We start from the raw sequence: 16,836 nt of genomic DNA, 5'->3' as shown, positions 1-16,836 counted from the left end.
AAAAAGCATGATTTCCAATCTGACCAGCAGTGCCATAGTGGATAGAGCATTGGACTGGCACACAAAAGGACCCAGGTTTGAAACCCTGAGGTCATGACTTGCGTGCAGGCTCATCCGGCTTGACGCAGGCTCATCTAGCTTGAGCATGGTCTCACCAGCTTGAGTGTGGGGTCACTGGCTTGAGTGTGGGCTCATAGACATGACCCCATGGTCACTGGCTTATGCCCAAAGGTCACTGGCTTGAACAAGGGGTCACTTGCTCTGTTGCAGCCCACCAGGCAAGGCACATATGAGAAAGCAATCGATGAACAGCTAAGGAACCGCAATGAAGAACTGATGCTTCTCATCTCACTCCCTTCCTGTCTGTTCTCATCTGTCCCTCTCTCTGACTCTCTGTCTCTGTCACAAAAAAAAAACACAAAAAAAAAAAAAAAAAAAAAAAAAACGATTTCCAAATTTAGGGGTGAGACAGATCATCAAATGGCCTAAATGTATACAACCAAAAATTTACTATAAATTTTCCCAGGAAATAGTGAAAAAGAAATAAAAAATATGACAGAGACAGGGAATATAGATTAAGTACTTTATTATAATAGGAGCTCTGTAAAGAGAACAGATAGAGGCCCTGGCCGGTTGGCTCAGCGGTGGAGCATTGGCCTGGCGTGCGGGGGAACTGGGTTCGATTCCCGGCCAGGGCACATAGGAGAGGCGCCCATTTGCTTCTCCACCCCCGCCCCCTCCTTCCTCTCTGTCTCTCTCTTCCCCTCCCGCAGCCAGGGCTCCATTGGAGCAAAGATGGCCCGGGCACTGGGGATGGCTCCTTGGCCTCTGCCCCGGGTGCTGGAGTAGCTCTGGTCGCGGCAGAGCGGCGTCCCGGAGGGGCAGAGCATCGCCCCTGGTGGGTGTGCTGGGTGGATCACAGTCGGGCGCATGCGGGAGTCTGTCTGACTGTCTCTCCCTGTTTCCAGCTTCAGAAAAATACAAAAAAAAAAAAAAAAAAGAGAGAACAGAGAGAGAAGGGGAGGAACTAATCAAAGGACATGCAATTAAGAGTGCTTGCTATCTATGCACCTTATCTGTGAAGTATTGCTTGATGATATTTTCTTACAAAATGAAAAATGGATGTAATAAAAGGAAAATAAGAAGCATTGGTTAGCAAATGAATCTGAAGCCAAAATAATATGGCTGTGAAGTTAAAGCAAATATGTAAACATTATTCTTAAAATGTAGAAATATGTTCAAATTAAAGGAAGAGAAGTAAATAAATTTGCTAAGGATCTTGGTTATGGAAAAATATGTTAGAATAAATGGATTAATGTGCTTTATTAAAAAGCAGATTGTAATTTAGAGTTGAAATAAAGAAATGAAAAAAGTGTTGTTTACAACCACACCTTAATCAAACTAACACTAGAAAGTAAACAAATTGGATAAAGACCTGAATAGATGCTTACAAAAAGCTGAGGGGACAATATCATGTCAGATAAACCACTGAGGACAAAGAAGGGATATTTTGTAGAATAGAAGGTATAATCCACCAAAAATATAATTGTGAACCTTTTTCAGACCTCCTAACATTAATGTACACATAGGCATAAAAGCAAATTTATTTAGCATAAAGAAATTTTTAGTGTGGAGAAATGTACATAACTATGCCATTTTAACTGTTTTTTGAATGCACAGTTTATTGGCATTAAGTGAATTCACATGGCTGTGCAACCATCACTACCATCCATCTCCAGAACTTTTTGAAACTCTTCCTAAACTGAAACTACCCATTAAATAATAACTCCATTTCAACTTAGGTTTTAATGCCCACAATTTTGAAACTATTTGTTTTTCTAGTTTCTGCTGCTAATTTTTATTTTTGACACCAAGTTGTGTGCCACTCATGCCTGTCACTTTTGGAATGATATTACTTAGGATCTAGGAAGTTTCCTAGAATATGTGAATTTGGACAGTTTAAAAATATCTTGCTGCAGATGTCTGCCCATGTTCTTTCCAAGTGGAGATTCTAATTGATATTATCTAGTCTGGTTTTGACAAAAACTATTGGGAGACTGGGGGGGTGGGGTGGAGGTGTTTGTACCTGGGTGTGGATTTAAGGAGCCAAAATGTGTTTTGAAATGCAGTGGAAATGAAGTATAGAATTGTGAAGGTCAAATGGGGCAGAGCTTTAAATTGGTCATCAAAATGCACATTGAAGTTAAGAATAATAGTAGAATTGACATGTGAGGAAAAAAAACAACCCATATTTTAACTGTGCCAAAATATCAAGTAGACAACTAGTAGGTTTAGAAAGGTGTACCTTTTGGGGCTACTACTCATGAGAAAACCAAGTATGAGCACAAATAACTGAAATAGGAGCTATGTAAAATAGTGCTTACACTCTTTCCTACTGTTTAATTTTTGAAACTTTGGTCTCACTGCATTAAATTAGTTTATTTTATTTTATTTTTTTTGTATCTTTCTGAAGCTGGAAACGGGGAGAGACAGTCAGACAGACTCCCGCATGCGCCCGACCGGGATCCACCCGGCAAGCCCACCAGGGGGCGATGCTCTGCCCCTTTGGGGCGTCGCTCTGTGGCAGCCAGAGCCACTCTAGCGCCTGGGGCAGAGGCCAAGGAGCCATCCCCAGTGCCCGGGCCATCCTTGCTCCAATGGAGCCTCGGCTGTGGGAGGGGAAGAGAGAGACAGAGAGGAAGGAGAGGGGGAGGGGTGGAGAAGCAGATGGGCGCTCCCCCTGTATGCCCTGGTCGGGAATCGAACCTGGGACTTCTGCACGCCAGGCCGACGCTCCACCACTGAGCCAACCGGCCAGGGCCTGCATTAAATTAGTTTAATAGACAATGAATAGATTGCAAGCTATAACTTGGAAAACACCTATTTTAGCTGGATTTCATGAGTCTCAAAGATAGAATAATTTTTATAAAAGAGTGGAGAGTTAATTTTAAGCAGCAGAAACAAGAACAATGCCAATAATTTATCTATTTATCTTCCCTGAAAAGCTTTATTGGAGTAATCTTCATGGTTTAAGTACTAAACCCTGGAGGGAGTTTGGTATGAAGTGTTACATGGTAAACTTGGTGTTTGTTTACAGTAGGAACATGTCAAGAAAATTGTCAAAAGCATATAATAAATAGCAAAAAGTGGGGGGGGGTGGAATGCATTGAGTTAAATGGAAATGAAATTAGAAAAGAGAGTAAAGTAACATATTTCTTGATCAAAGATGATGGTGTAAGTTCTTTGGCTGATACTAAAATTTCAAATGCAATTCTCGGGGAAAGTTATTGATTTCCTTAAAAAAAAATAGTTACAAGAGACAATACAAGACTGGTGAAAAGTGACCTTGATTCAGTTTACAATTTTAGGAATTCTTTTAATTATACTCTCAGTTTTCTCATCTGTAAATGATGTCATTTACTACTGTAAAAAAAAAAAAAAAAAAGATGTTTTTAGGCCGCCCTAGCAAGTTGACTCAGTGATAGAGCGTCAGCCCGACATGTTCAATTCCCAGCCAGGCACACAGGAGAAATGCCTATCTACTTCTCCACCCTTCCCCCTTTCCTTCCTCTCTATCTCTCTTTTCCCCTCCGGCAGCCAGGGCTCTTTTGGAGCAAAAGTTGGCCTGGGTACTGAGGATGGCTCCATGGCCTCCACCTCAGTCGCTAGAATGGCTCCTGCTGCAGTGGAGCAACGCCCCCTGGTGGGCTTGCTGGGTGGATCCCAATCAGAAGCAGGCGAGAGTCTGTCTCTCTGCCTCCCCACTTCAAACTTCGGAAAAATACAAAAAAAATTTTTTATTTTATTTGCGTCTTCATAGTACATTTATTTATTGACAGTAGAACACATTGGGAATGTTGTTAACAAGCCATTTTAATTATGAAGAAAATGATTTATTAACTCTATTATTAGTTTCTTGTTTAAATGTTCTTCACTCACTCTTGATTTGTTGTTTCTAGTTGCATGAACATGCAGCCTACTTGGTGGACAGTTTGTGGGAGAGCTCTCAAGAACTATTAAAAGACTGGGAATGTATGACAGAGTTGCTATTAGAAGAACCTGTTCAAGGAGAAGAAGGTACAATATTCTGATAAGTTGATTTATATATTGTTACTGGTATTCACAAATAATACCTAACTGTATATATCATATCTTTAAAATGAATATATGCAAGAGTGTTGTGTGTATTTTTGCAAAGAGAACAATTTGTTTTCCTGTAACATGTAAGGATGTCCCAATAGCTTACAACATCTTTCTTGATTAAGACTATTACCATGTCAGCCCTAGATGGTTTGCTCAGTGGGTAGAGCATTGGCCAATGTATAGATGTCCCGGATTCTATTCTGGTCAGGGCACACAAGAGAAGTGAACATCTGCTTCTCTCACCTTCTACCTCTTCCCTTCCTCTTTCCCTCCCACGGCCAGTGGCTCGATTGGTTCAAGCATCAGCCTTGGGCACGGAGGATGGTTCGGTTAGTCTGAGCATGTCAGCCTCAGGCACTAAAAATAGTTTGGTTGATTTGAGCATCAGCCTCAGACAGGGTGTGCTCAGTGAATCCCGGTCAGGGTGCATGCAGGAATCTGTCTCCGTATCTCCCCTCCTCTCAATTAAAAAAAAAAAAAAAGAAAAAAGACTGCTACTATGCTGCTAAAGTTTTTTAAAAGCCATATGTTGTATAATATTCAATACAGTTTTCATTATGCTGCTTTTTGAAACAAAATAATGGACGTACTTATTATTAAAAAAAAAAAGGGCATCCAGAATCTTTTGCTATATTTATATGTGAACTTAGAAAAGCCTTTTGACACAAAAGGGTTTTATAAGATCATACCCATTCTCTTTTCTTATATTTTCTTAACTATTATTATAATCAGAAAGTCAAAAATAGGCCCTGGCCGGTTGGCTCAGCGGTAGAGCATTGGCCTGGCGTGCGGGGGACCCGGGTTCAATTCCCGGCCAGGGCACATAGGAGAAGCGCCCATTTGCTTCTCCACCCCCCCCCCTTCCTCTCTGTCTCTCTTCCCCTCCCACAGCCAAGGCTCCATTGGAGCAAAGATGGCCAGGGCACTGGGGATGGCTCCTTGGCCTCTGCCCCAGGCGCTAGAGTGGCTCTGGTTGCGGCAGAGCGACGCCCCAGAGGGGCAGAGCATCGCCCCCTGGTGGGCAGAGCGTAGCCCCTGGTGGGCGTGCCGGGTGAATCCGGTCGGGCGCATGCGGAAGTCTGTCTGACTGTCTCTCCCCGTTTCCAGCTTCAGAAAAATACAAAAAAAAAAAAAATAGGTATAATTACCTGACCAGGTGGGTGACACAGTGTGCATAAAGTCTCAACCTGGGACGCTGAAGACTCAGGTTCAAAACCTTGAGGTCACCAACTTGAGCTCAGGGTCGCCAGTTGAACATGGATCATAGACATGACATGGTCGCTGGCTTGAGCAAGGGGTCACTGGCTCACCTGGATCCCCCGATCAAAGCACGTATGAAAAAGCAATCAATAAACAAGTGCCACAACTACGAGTCGATGCTTCTCATCTCTTTCCCTTCCTGTTTGTGTCTGTCTGTCCCTCTCTCTCTCTCTTTTTCACTTAAAAAGGAAAAAATTACCGTATTTCTCTATATATAATAAGATGCACCGATTTTCGAAAAATTTGGGTTCTGAAAACTGGGTGTATCTTATACAGTGGTTGTAGGTTTTTTTACTTGCATTTCCCACTTTTTCGTGCAGATGAGGAGTTGTATGAATTTTATGATGAATAGAACTTGAGTTCAATAACATTATGTAATCCACTTTTTTCTTTCTTTCAAATTTTGGGCCCCAAAATTAAGGTGCGTCTTATTCATGGCAGCATCTTATACATGGGGAAATAGTAGGTATAATTGCTATATGATTAATTTCTATAGTATGCATCTTATAAGTTGCATAACATGAAGAGCAAAGTGGATGTGTATATTAATAAAGTATTGATATTCTAAAAGTTTATATGATTTATTAGCTCCTTAAACTAGAAATGCTCTTCCCCTTCTCTGATTCCATCTCCTCTTCTACTTTCCCTCTGACCACTTTAGAGAAAGAGATTAATGAAATTATATATACATAACACAACATTATAGAGAACAGGACAGCAAATCCGGGAGGGAGGGGGGACAGGTATTGGAAGGAGGGGGCATGGGGGGGCTGAGGAGGAATAAGGGGATGGGGGGAGATATATTCAGTGGGACTCTTGAATCTATGTAAACACAAATTAAAATCATAAATAAAAATAACTAGAAATGCTTTTTACTAAATATGGTCTGTTTTTCAAACTAGCCCACAGTAGTGCTTTAAAGTACTGGCGTTTCAATTTTTTCATTGATGGGGTATGGAGCATCAACTCACCTTTCCCCTTAGTTCCATTTAGTTGTGCCCTGACCAGGGATCAAACCCATGACCTCGGTACACCTGGTGAGGCTGAGACTCCACTGAGCCACCCAACCAAGGCCAGTAGCTGTTTTCATTTCCTTTATACAATAGTCCTGGAAAGTAGCTGTTGCTTTGATATAAGTGAGGGGTGTAGTGAACATGGGCTTCAGAATTAAAGGAAATAGATACAGATTTTTAACTCTACCCTTTGTGACTGAAGTCCTCATTTTTTCTAACCATTAGCTTCCTTTTTTTTTTTTTTTTTTTGCATTTTTCTGAAGCTGGAAATGGGGAGAGACAGTCAGACAGACTCCCGCACGCGCCCGACCGGTCCACCCGGCACGCCTACCAGGGGCGATGCTCTGCCCACCAGGGGGCGGTGCTCTGCCCTTCCGGGGCGTCGCTCTGCCGCGACCAGAGCCACTCGAGCGCCTGGGGCAGAGGCCAAGGAGCCATCCCAGCGCCCGGGCCATGTTTGCTCCAATGGAGCCTTGGCTGCGGGAGGGGAAGAGAGAGACAGAGAGGAAGGAGTGGGGGGTGGAGAAGCAAATGGGCGCTTCTCCTATGTGCCCTGGCCGGGAATCGAACCCGGGTCCCCCGCTCACCAGGCCGAGGCTCTACCGCTGAGCCAACTGACCAGGGTCAGCTTCCTTTTTTTGGTAACATATTCTTTTCTCTGTATACCTTATGCTATTGTATGGATTAAATGTAATTAAATTAAACTATTAATGTTTTGTTCTGCTTCCCCTATTCTTATGGTTTAAAGTCCTCCAGGACATAAGAGCAGATGATAAGCCATCTCCTGCAGTAGACTACCTAAACAGGTCACCAAGAGAATGACCATCCCCTAGTGTTCTTTCCAAGTAGTGATGCTAATTAGCATTGACAAAATTCAATGAGAGAAACAAGTCTACATCATACCCAGATTACATTCCAGTAAACTGACCCAAATTGCCTCTTTTGAGCTAAAATATTTGCCTTATAACCTCCTTCTTAACCTATAACACAAATCCTTCCCAAACTTTTCCCAGATTTTCTTTCAAGGTTACTGTGGCGTATTTAGCTCTACCTCTGATTATTATTTATTTTCTTGCATATCTTTTGTTTATTTTTTTCCCCTCCATATATTTGGTAAGAAGATGACCCTATTGCCTGACCGGGCGGTGGCGCAGTGGATAGAGTGTCGGACTGGGATGCGGAAGACCCAGGTTCGAGACCACGAGGTCACCAGCTTGAGCACGGGCTCATCTGGTTTGAGCAAAAAGCTCACCAGCTTGAACCCATGGTCGCTGGCTCGAGCAAGGGGTTACTCGGTCTGCTCTAGCCCCACAGTCAAGGCACATATGAGAAAGCAATCAAAGGACAACTAAGGTGTCGCAACAAAAAACTAATGATTGATGCTTCTCATCTCTCTCTGTTCCTGTCTATCTGTCTCTGTAAAGAAGATGACCCTATTAATAAGTTGACAGGTCCTTCTGCTTACAAGGTCAAACTCACCTGTACTCGGGATTCCTTTAACTTTTGTAATCACAGGAATATGAACATATATTCTATATTTTTTCCTTTTTATTTACATACACTGTTCACAAAAGTTAGGGGATATTTTATCGCTTCATATTCATTTCGAAATATCCCCTAATTTTTGTGAGCAGTATACATTCCTGCTAAGTTTACTGACTCATACATTCTATTTCTGACTAATCTTAATATTTTCTCTAATAAAATCACTTTCCCTTCTAATTACTACTGCCCAATCCACACTTGAACAAAGTGCCTAGAGTAGTATTTACTAGTACAGGTCATCTGTTTTCCTTCCTTTGCTTGTGGCTATAGAATCTGCACTATATCCATAGGGTAGAGCTTCTTGTTATTATGATGTCAAAGCATTTTTCTTTTATCACTCATGCTCTTATCAGGCTATTTTCAAGGAGAAGGGAAGCAGGAGATATAAATTAAGGGAAAAACCAAGGAGTTATGCTTCAGTATTATTAACTTTTTTATTCTCACTTAAATAAGATGTGTAAGTAGATGCCCCGCCCAGGTAGCTCAGTTGATTATAGCATCATCCCAATATGCCAGGGTTGCTGGTTTGATCCCCAGTCAGGACGCATAAAAGAATCAACCAATGAGCCTGACCAGTGGAGGCTCAGTGGCTAGAGCATCGATCTGGGACACAGAGGTCCTAGGTTTAAAACCCTGAGGTCGCTGGCTAGAGAGCAGGTTCATCAGCTTGTGTGCTAGGTTGCTGGCTTGAGCACGGGCTTGCCAGCTTGAGTGTGGGATCACTGACTTGAGCACAGGATCATCTACATGATCCCAGGGTTGCTGCCTTGAGCAAGGGGTCACTGGGTTGGCTGAATCCCCCAGTCAAAGCATGTATGAGAATTAGTCAAGAAACAACTAAAAGTGAAGCAGCTATGAGTCAATGCTTCTCATCTTTCTTTTCCCTCTCTCTCTCTCCCTTTCTGTCTCTTAAGTTAAAAAAGAAAATCAACCAATCAATACATGAATAAGTGGAACAACAAATCAATATTTCTTTCTCTCTCTCTCTAAAATCAATAAGTAAATTATAATTAAAAATAAATAATATGTGTAAATCAGTAAATAATAATTACTAAGTCTGTCAGTTATCAAGGTGTTCTAGATGGCTTTCCCTCATTAAAATAATTATAAAATTAGGTGTTTTGTTGTATTTTAAATTTAGCTGACATTAGATTTAATTCTTAGTCAAGATGTTAATTTGGTTTGTTTTGGCTTGAGTTTGTTGGTTTAATATTTAGCTAGAAAAATGAGTTCTAAGTAGGAAAAAAATTTTAAGTGAACCACAGTTTTAGGTTGTGACTGAATCTGGGAAAGCAAGACTGGGGAAATTATGCATAACAAGGGCAGAGCCATATCTACATCAGGACATAACTTTTTTTCCACGTTTTTGTCCAAATGCATGCTTTGCCACATAGAACCTCTGGCATGGAAGGGCATCCAAATAAATTTCTGTGCTATTTTGCTACATTTTAGGATTTAAAATGTTACTAGTGATTATTTTTAAGACTAGTCAGAATTTAATTTATATTTTAGGTAGGTAGAATGTAATAGATGTTCCAGTGGATAAAAGTCTAGTTAGCAGTTGGAGATACAAGACTAGAATTTGGGAAAACAAACACAAAGACTACCAGTCGCTATTTTAGTCACGGTATCCTTAAGAAGACTACCTGTGACTTCTATGACCTGGTGCTGTTGTCTGTGGGCTGCCAGGGTTGGTGAAGGTTCTTAAGATGGCTGGATAAAGACTTGCTCTAAAACCATTAATAGCCTGACCAAGCGGTGGCGCAGTGGATAGAGCGTCGAACTGGGATGCAGAGGACCCAGGTTTGAAACCCCGAGGTCACCAGCTTGAGCGCGGGTTCATCTGGTTTGAGCAAAATCCCACCAGCTTGAACCCATGGTCGCTGGCACCAGCAAAGGGTTACTCGGTCTGCTGAAGGCCTGCAGTCAAGGCATATATGAGAAAGCAATCAATGAACAACTAAGGTGTTGCAACACGCAATGAAAAACTAATGATTGATGCTTCTCATCTCTCTCCGTTCCTGTCTGACTGTCCCTGTCTATCCCTCTCTCTGACTCACTCTCTGTCTCTGTAAAGAAAAACACAAACAACAACAACAAAAAACCATTAACAGGGTAGTTTTGGGGGGGATATTATAGCCCAAAACCAAAAGACCATTGCTAACTCACTAAAATCCTGGAATAAGACCCTCACCTTCAAGTTGGCTGCTCTACCTGCCTTGCACTGTTTTTAAGGGATAGGGAATTTTTTGTCAAGGGTGTGTATGTATTCTACAGTGATATCAAATTGCTTGAATTAATTTTTAGTGTAATGTGAGTGTCTGGTTAACAGGTAACCAACTAGGTAACACAAAACCATAACAAAGTTGTTTACCTTTACTGAGTTTCAGCTTCATCTATCCTTTTAAAAATGAAAAAGACCTTTCTAAAGCTAAAATTCTGTCATCCAGTTGATGGATGAAATAAATGTGTATAAATGGAATTCTTCAAAGCAGGGAATCATTAACTCATTTATAATTTTCAAGTATTTATTGACTATCTTCTATGTGCTAACTGGTATACTGAGCACTGAAATCAATTCACTATCCTTATGGAGCTTACACTCTAATGGGAAAGGCAGACCAAACCTAAGTGAACAGAATAATTTCAAGAGTTTATAAGTGTGGTGGATAATAATAATGAGTAATCCATCTGTAGATTGAATCCTGAAAGGAAGATCTCTCTGAGGAGGCCACCTATGAACCAAGAATCTGAAGGATGAGGGGACTTGTCATGGGAAATGTCAAAAAAGAGCTGTCCAGATAGAGGAAATAGCAGTTGCAGAGTATCTGTATTCTGGTGATATTGTTGCATTTCAGGAGCTGCAGTAGGTAGAATATAATGAGCCAGTGGCACAAGATGGTAAAGAGGCCAGATGATGTAGATAGAACCTTTTAGTTTATAAGTGGATTCTAAGTGTTATTGGGAGCCACTGAAGGATTTTAAACAGGAAAGTGATATGATCCAATTTATATTTTTAAATTTTTTTTGTGTGTGTATTTTTCTGAAGTTGGAAACAGGGAGACAGTCAGACTTCCACATGCGCCTGACCGAGATCCACTTGGCATGCCCACCAGGGGGCAATGCTCTGCCCATCCGGGACGTTGCTCTGTTGCAACCAGAGCCATTCTAGCACCTGAGGCAGAGGCCATAGAGCCATCTCCAGTGCCCGGGCCAGCTTTGCTCCAATGGAGCCTTGGCTGCAGGAGGGGAAGAGAGAGACAGAGAGAAAGGAGAGAGGGAGGGGTGGAGAAGCAGATGGGCGCTTCTCCTGTGTGCCCTGGCCAGGAATCGAACCCGGGACTCCTGCACGCCAGGCCGACGCTCTACCACTGAGCCAACCGGCCAGGGCCGATCCAATTTATATTTTAAGAAAAACACTTTTTGGCCTGACCAGGCGGTGACACAGTGGATAGAGATTCAGACTGGGACACAGCGGACCCAGGTTTGAAACCCCGAGGTTGCCAGCTTGAGTGACCAGCTTGAGCGTGGGGTTGCTGGCTTGAGCCCAGGGGTTGCTGACTTGAAGTCTAGGTCGCTGGCTTGAGCAACAGGTCACTTGCTCTGTAGTAGCCCCCGGTCAAGGCACATATGAGAAAGCAACCAATGAACAACTAAGGTGCCACAATGAAGAATTGATACTTGTCATCTCTGTCCCTTCCTGTCTGTCTGTCCCTATCTGTCCCTCTCTCTGTCTCTGTCATAAAAAAATAAATAAAAATACTTTTTGTAAACATGGTTTGAAGAAGGCCAGTTAGGTAACTCTTGCAGTGGTCTCTATAGCATATGATAATAAAAATATAAAAGAGGAAGATGGATTATAAAGAAGGAATGAGAGCAGGGGCTGAATTTTAAAGATTGTGGAAAGGGGACACAAACAGGAAGAGCAAAAGAGATTAGAGTTCTAGCAAGCCTTAAAAGGGTTTACAGATACTTGTACTCTGTAGAATCCCAGTAAGAAGATGGTTCAAGAGAGCTGTACTTTTTTTTTTTAAGAGCTGTACTTTAAATGACATATTGCAGAGAAGTAAAGGACTAGATGATTTAGGTCATTGGTGACTTTTAGGCATTTCCTTTCAGTGGTAGTAAGGAGAGAAGTCAAAGTTCAAGGTGATAAGAATAAAATCAATAATGAGGAAATGGAGATGATGTGTTAAGAGGTTTCCAAATATTTCAAAGTTGTGTAGATATCTGATAATTTATAGTATGAACAGCTATCTCCCTATCTGTTTTAGTTATTGTATTTGGCTCTTGTCTGTGGTTTAAAGATTGCTTTACTTTTATTTGATCTTGATGTCATATCCCAATAGAAAGTTCAATTAAATTTTAACTGTTTTGTGTTTACTTTAAGTGGATGATTTAAAATTATAAAGTAAATAACCAAATTGATGTCATTGGATTCTTTTTGAACATTACTAAGGAGTTTAATATATAGTAGGGAGATGTTTTCAAACTTGAGATAAGTTCTCTCACTTCTCGCTTTCTGTAAAACTAGATTTTCTTCCTAAATAAAAGTAAATGCATTTTGTTCATAGACAACCTTGTCATTCTTTTCTTCTCAACCAAATGTGAAAAATTATGAAATTCTAGAATCATAAATACAGAAACTTTGGTGTTTTATTAGATGGAAAACTTTTTTATATTATTAGGCATTGGATCAGGGAGCATAAATAGAAAAGCTGAAACTATTCTCTGTGGTTTTCCTAAGACAAACTAAAGTTCATGCATTTTTCCTGAGAAAATAAAATGTTAAAACAAAAATGATTGAATTAGGATGTACATACATATTTCCTATACAGGATAAATTTGGTACACAATAAAGAACAAGATGTTGTTATAACTTAGTTTGCCTTTTCCTTATTACCCATATTTATTTTAAAATAGTATGAATTTCTAAATCTTAATTTCTTGTTATTTAATTTATACCTTCTTCTGTCTATAATTTCTGATTCCGTTGGCCTTTAACATAAGTATACAAAGGACAGGGGACAGAAAGATTGAATTAAACTATTCAAATTAGTCTCAACATCTATCTTTTAAAATATATAGTATTGAATACAAGGAAAGTACAGAATCAATGTGAAGCAAACCATAATATTTTGTTAAATGACCTGAAGATCTCAAAAATGAAGAGTGTTATATTATGTTTTGGCTGGAAGGATTATATAAATGTCAATTATTCTCAATATAATGTATAATTTTCTTAAAATACCAGTCTGAATTCTCATGGGTTTAAGAGAGTTCTCTGAGTGAAGAACTAAGCAAAATGATTTTAAAGTTTATATAGAAATTTAAGCTAATGTTAAAAAGACACTGTGTGGCATAGTGCTTAAGAGCACACTCTGGAGTCAGACTACATGGTTCATAAATGGCTCTGCTAAGGAGTGCTTTGAAAAGTTGCTAAACCTCTGTGGCTCATTTTCCCCATCTGTGGAGTGTGAGTGTATTAGTTCCTATCTCTTGAATTGTTTTGAGGATAAAAAATGTTAATACATATAAATCACTTTTCACAGTGCCTTATACCTAGAAAATGCTTAATAAGTCATTTGCTGTTAGCATTAGAAAAAGGATTAGATAAGGTAATCTTGTTCCACTAGATATTTAAATTAGGTGAATTGAGTTACATATTAATGTATATTACAAAGCTACTATAATAAAAACTGTATGGCATTATAATAGAAACAGATTAATGAGACTAAATAAATCAGATATAGATCTAAGTGTATATATAAGAGCACAAAACATCAAAAAGTGATATTGCAATTGAGCAGGGAAAGCTAGTTTATTGAACAATCTTGGAGGCATAATTTGACTCTTCACCTATTAGGAAAAAATAGGCCCATACTTTATCAGCAGAAGTAAATTTCAGACAAATTAAAAGTTTACAAGCAAACGAAAGACAGAGGGGAGAATACAATGAAGAAGAAAATATATTTCTACAATTTCTAGAGCAAGGAGAACCTTTAAAGCAATATAAGAAACCCAAAAACCTTTTTTTATCTCAATGAGATGATAGATGCTAATAACTAAACTTATTGTGGTATTCATTTCACAATATATGTAAGTCAAATTATTATACTTACCACTTAAACTTATACAGCACCTTATGTCAATTGCATCTCAGTAAAACTGGAAAGAAAATAAAAGAAACCCAGTAACTGTTAAACAAATTGGTACCAATGCGACTTTGTAAAAGTTAGTTCTCTGTCTCACAGAAGATACCGTGAGTCTCACAACAAAAGGACAGACTTGGAGGAAATGTTTGCATCATTCAAAGGACAAAGTTACTATTCCTAATACACAAGAGCTCATAAATAAGTAAGGTGAATAACAGTAGAAAAATGGGCAAAGAATAAGCAAAAATCTCAGGAGAAAAATTCAAAATCAATGAACAAGAATTACACTCCACTAATTAGTAGGTAAGAAGAAGCAAAATAACAATGAAATACTATTTGCAGCATTGGATTGGCAAAAATTAAAGGGCCTTATAACATTCAGTGCTGGCAGGGATCTGAGAAACCAAACATTGTCATCACTGCAGTTGGAAAAGTGAATTGGCAATAAAGAACCTTTGTCAGTATCAAGATTTTAGCTGCTTTCCCATTACTCCTTCTCTTGGGAATTTATTCTGCAGAAATAGAAATACCAGTAACATAAATATTTGTATTAATGATATTTATTGCTGAATTGTTTATAATGACGAAAATCTGGAAACTAAAACTATTTGAGTGAACAATAATAGGAGGTTGACGAATGTAATAATTTATAGTTATAATTATTCATGTAAGTATACAGTGACTTGAAAGATAATCAAAATCTATCTTTAAATTAAAAACATATATAGCACGATCTTTTAAACAAAAAACAGATTTCTTATAAAAAGAGCTTTCAAATGATGTAGAATGAAGTATAATAAAATTCTCCCTAACACAGAAGTATGGTATAGAAGAGACCAGGTATTAGAACAAATCAGAGTTTATCCTCTTTCTTTACTTTGTATATATAGATATTGTTTGACTTACGACAAGCACATACTACTTCTTTAAAAAAGAACAAGGTACAGAATTCAGTCTTTAAAATAATCAGTAATATAATATATTTACAGTTTTTTATAATTGTTTATTTTTAATAAGTTTTTATTATAAATCTCATATTGATGTATTTTGTTTCACCTTAGCAATGTCTGACCGTCAAGAGAGTGCTCTAATAGAGCTAATGGTTTGTACAATTCGTCAAGCTGCTGAGGCACATCCTCCAGTGGGAAGGGGTACTGGCAAGAGAGTAAGTTATATTAGTGATAAATCTATAAAGGGTTTTAATGTTAATTAACTGTCTTAAATATTTTTAAATGTTACTGGCATATATATATATATATATCCCTAAAAACATGATATTTTTGTAAATGATACCTGCTATGATGTTTCATCTTTATATTGTCTACCACACTGAGGTTCCAAAAATAGAGTATTTTCTTCCATGATCCTATAGCACCTGTACCTGCTTCTGTTCTAGAACTTTTAAGAATTTTCACATTGCCCTGGCCAGATACCTCAGTTGGTTGGAGCATCATTCCGAAACACAGAAGTTGGCAGTTCAGTTTCTGATCAGGACACATACAGGAAGAGACTGATGTTCCCATCTCTATCTCTCCCTCTCCCTTTCTCTCTCTTTAAAATCAATAAAATAAACATAAAAATAAATTTTAAAAAGAATATTCATATTTATAACTGTTAGTAGTACAGAAAAGTTCTGAAGGCAAACTGCCTCGTTTTCAAGCTCTTCCATTTAGCAACTGTGTAATCTTTAGATAGTTAGTTGGTTATTTTCTTTGTGCCTTTATTTCCTCATCTGTAATATGGGGGCTAATAATGCAGGTTTTATTGGTATTAAAGATGAATTGAGGTAATCACAGATGGGAAGATTTTTGATTATATGAAAAAAGGATACAACTGGGAAATATGTTTAAGACAAAAAACATATCAGGGCTCTGGAAATTCACCAAAGATGAAATTTTAAAATTGAGAAGCATTTTTTCTTGAAAAACTGCTAAAACTTGCAATAAAAACAGCAGGAATTTACAGTCTTCTTGCCATGGGTTATAGTACACACATACTGCAGAAGTTTGATTGATGAGGTCTATAGTTTTACTGGAGTGGTATTGGAAAACCAGGAGCTTTTCCATCGAAGGGTGTAGACTCAATAAAGGGATAAGTTGCAAAAGTCCCTTTGTCAACTAGAAATGGCAAACATGGTAGAAATAACCAAGGAGAATTTACCTCTGTGATATTCAGAGGTTGTGTTGTTCCCAGTTGGTAAGAACAATAGACCAGCCAAGAATCTAAATAAAAAATCTTGAAAGTGATAAATCCATAAAAGAATTAGATAATCTTTCCACACAGCCTTTGCTGACTGGGAAACCTGAAGGAACCCGACAGAAAATAAAAGTCAAGCCAAACTTAAGAACTAGCTGAACTTCTAATATGCTCTCTATCCCACAAACAGATCGGGTCTCAGAAGGGAGAGGCCTTATAGATTTTGAAATATTCAGCACAACCTCTGCCCAAATCAATCTGTTGAAAAACGAGGGGACTCCTAGGAAGCAGGCTAAAAAACAATAGGAATAAAAATCGCAAGCAGAGGCCACACTTCGTGGAAGAGATTAATTACACATTTAAGTTAAAAGTTACTTGTTTTTAAAATGAAACTTTAAAAAATAACTTTAAATTTATTTTTATGTAAAATATTATACAGATGTGTCTTTCCAAAAAAAAATTATAGCCATACAAAGAAACAGTAAAATGTAACCATATTCAGGGGGAAAAGCAGACAATAGAAA

At 38.8% G+C, this 16,836-nt stretch overlaps 1 protein-coding gene across 2 annotated transcripts in view; it reads left to right on the top strand.

Moving 5' to 3' along the window:
* Positions 1-16,836, top strand: part of STAG1 (STAG1 cohesin complex component) — a 468,912-nt gene that overhangs the window by 342,874 nt on the left and 109,202 nt on the right. For both annotated transcript variants that reach the window (XM_066244489.1, XM_066244487.1), the window contains 2 exons: positions 3,960-4,077; positions 15,178-15,281. In XM_066244489.1, the coding sequence (XP_066100586.1) occupies positions 3,960-4,077; positions 15,178-15,281 (222 nt within the window). The remainder of the gene's footprint in view (positions 1-3,959; positions 4,078-15,177; positions 15,282-16,836) is intronic.

The sequence above is a fragment of the Saccopteryx bilineata genome, chromosome 10 (genome assembly GCF_036850765.1).
Source record: "Saccopteryx bilineata isolate mSacBil1 chromosome 10, mSacBil1_pri_phased_curated, whole genome shotgun sequence".
NCBI classification, from domain to species: domain Eukaryota; kingdom Metazoa; phylum Chordata; class Mammalia; order Chiroptera; family Emballonuridae; genus Saccopteryx; species Saccopteryx bilineata.
Note: the sequence above shows the minus strand (reverse complement) of the source record. Positions and strands in the feature narration are given on the sequence as shown.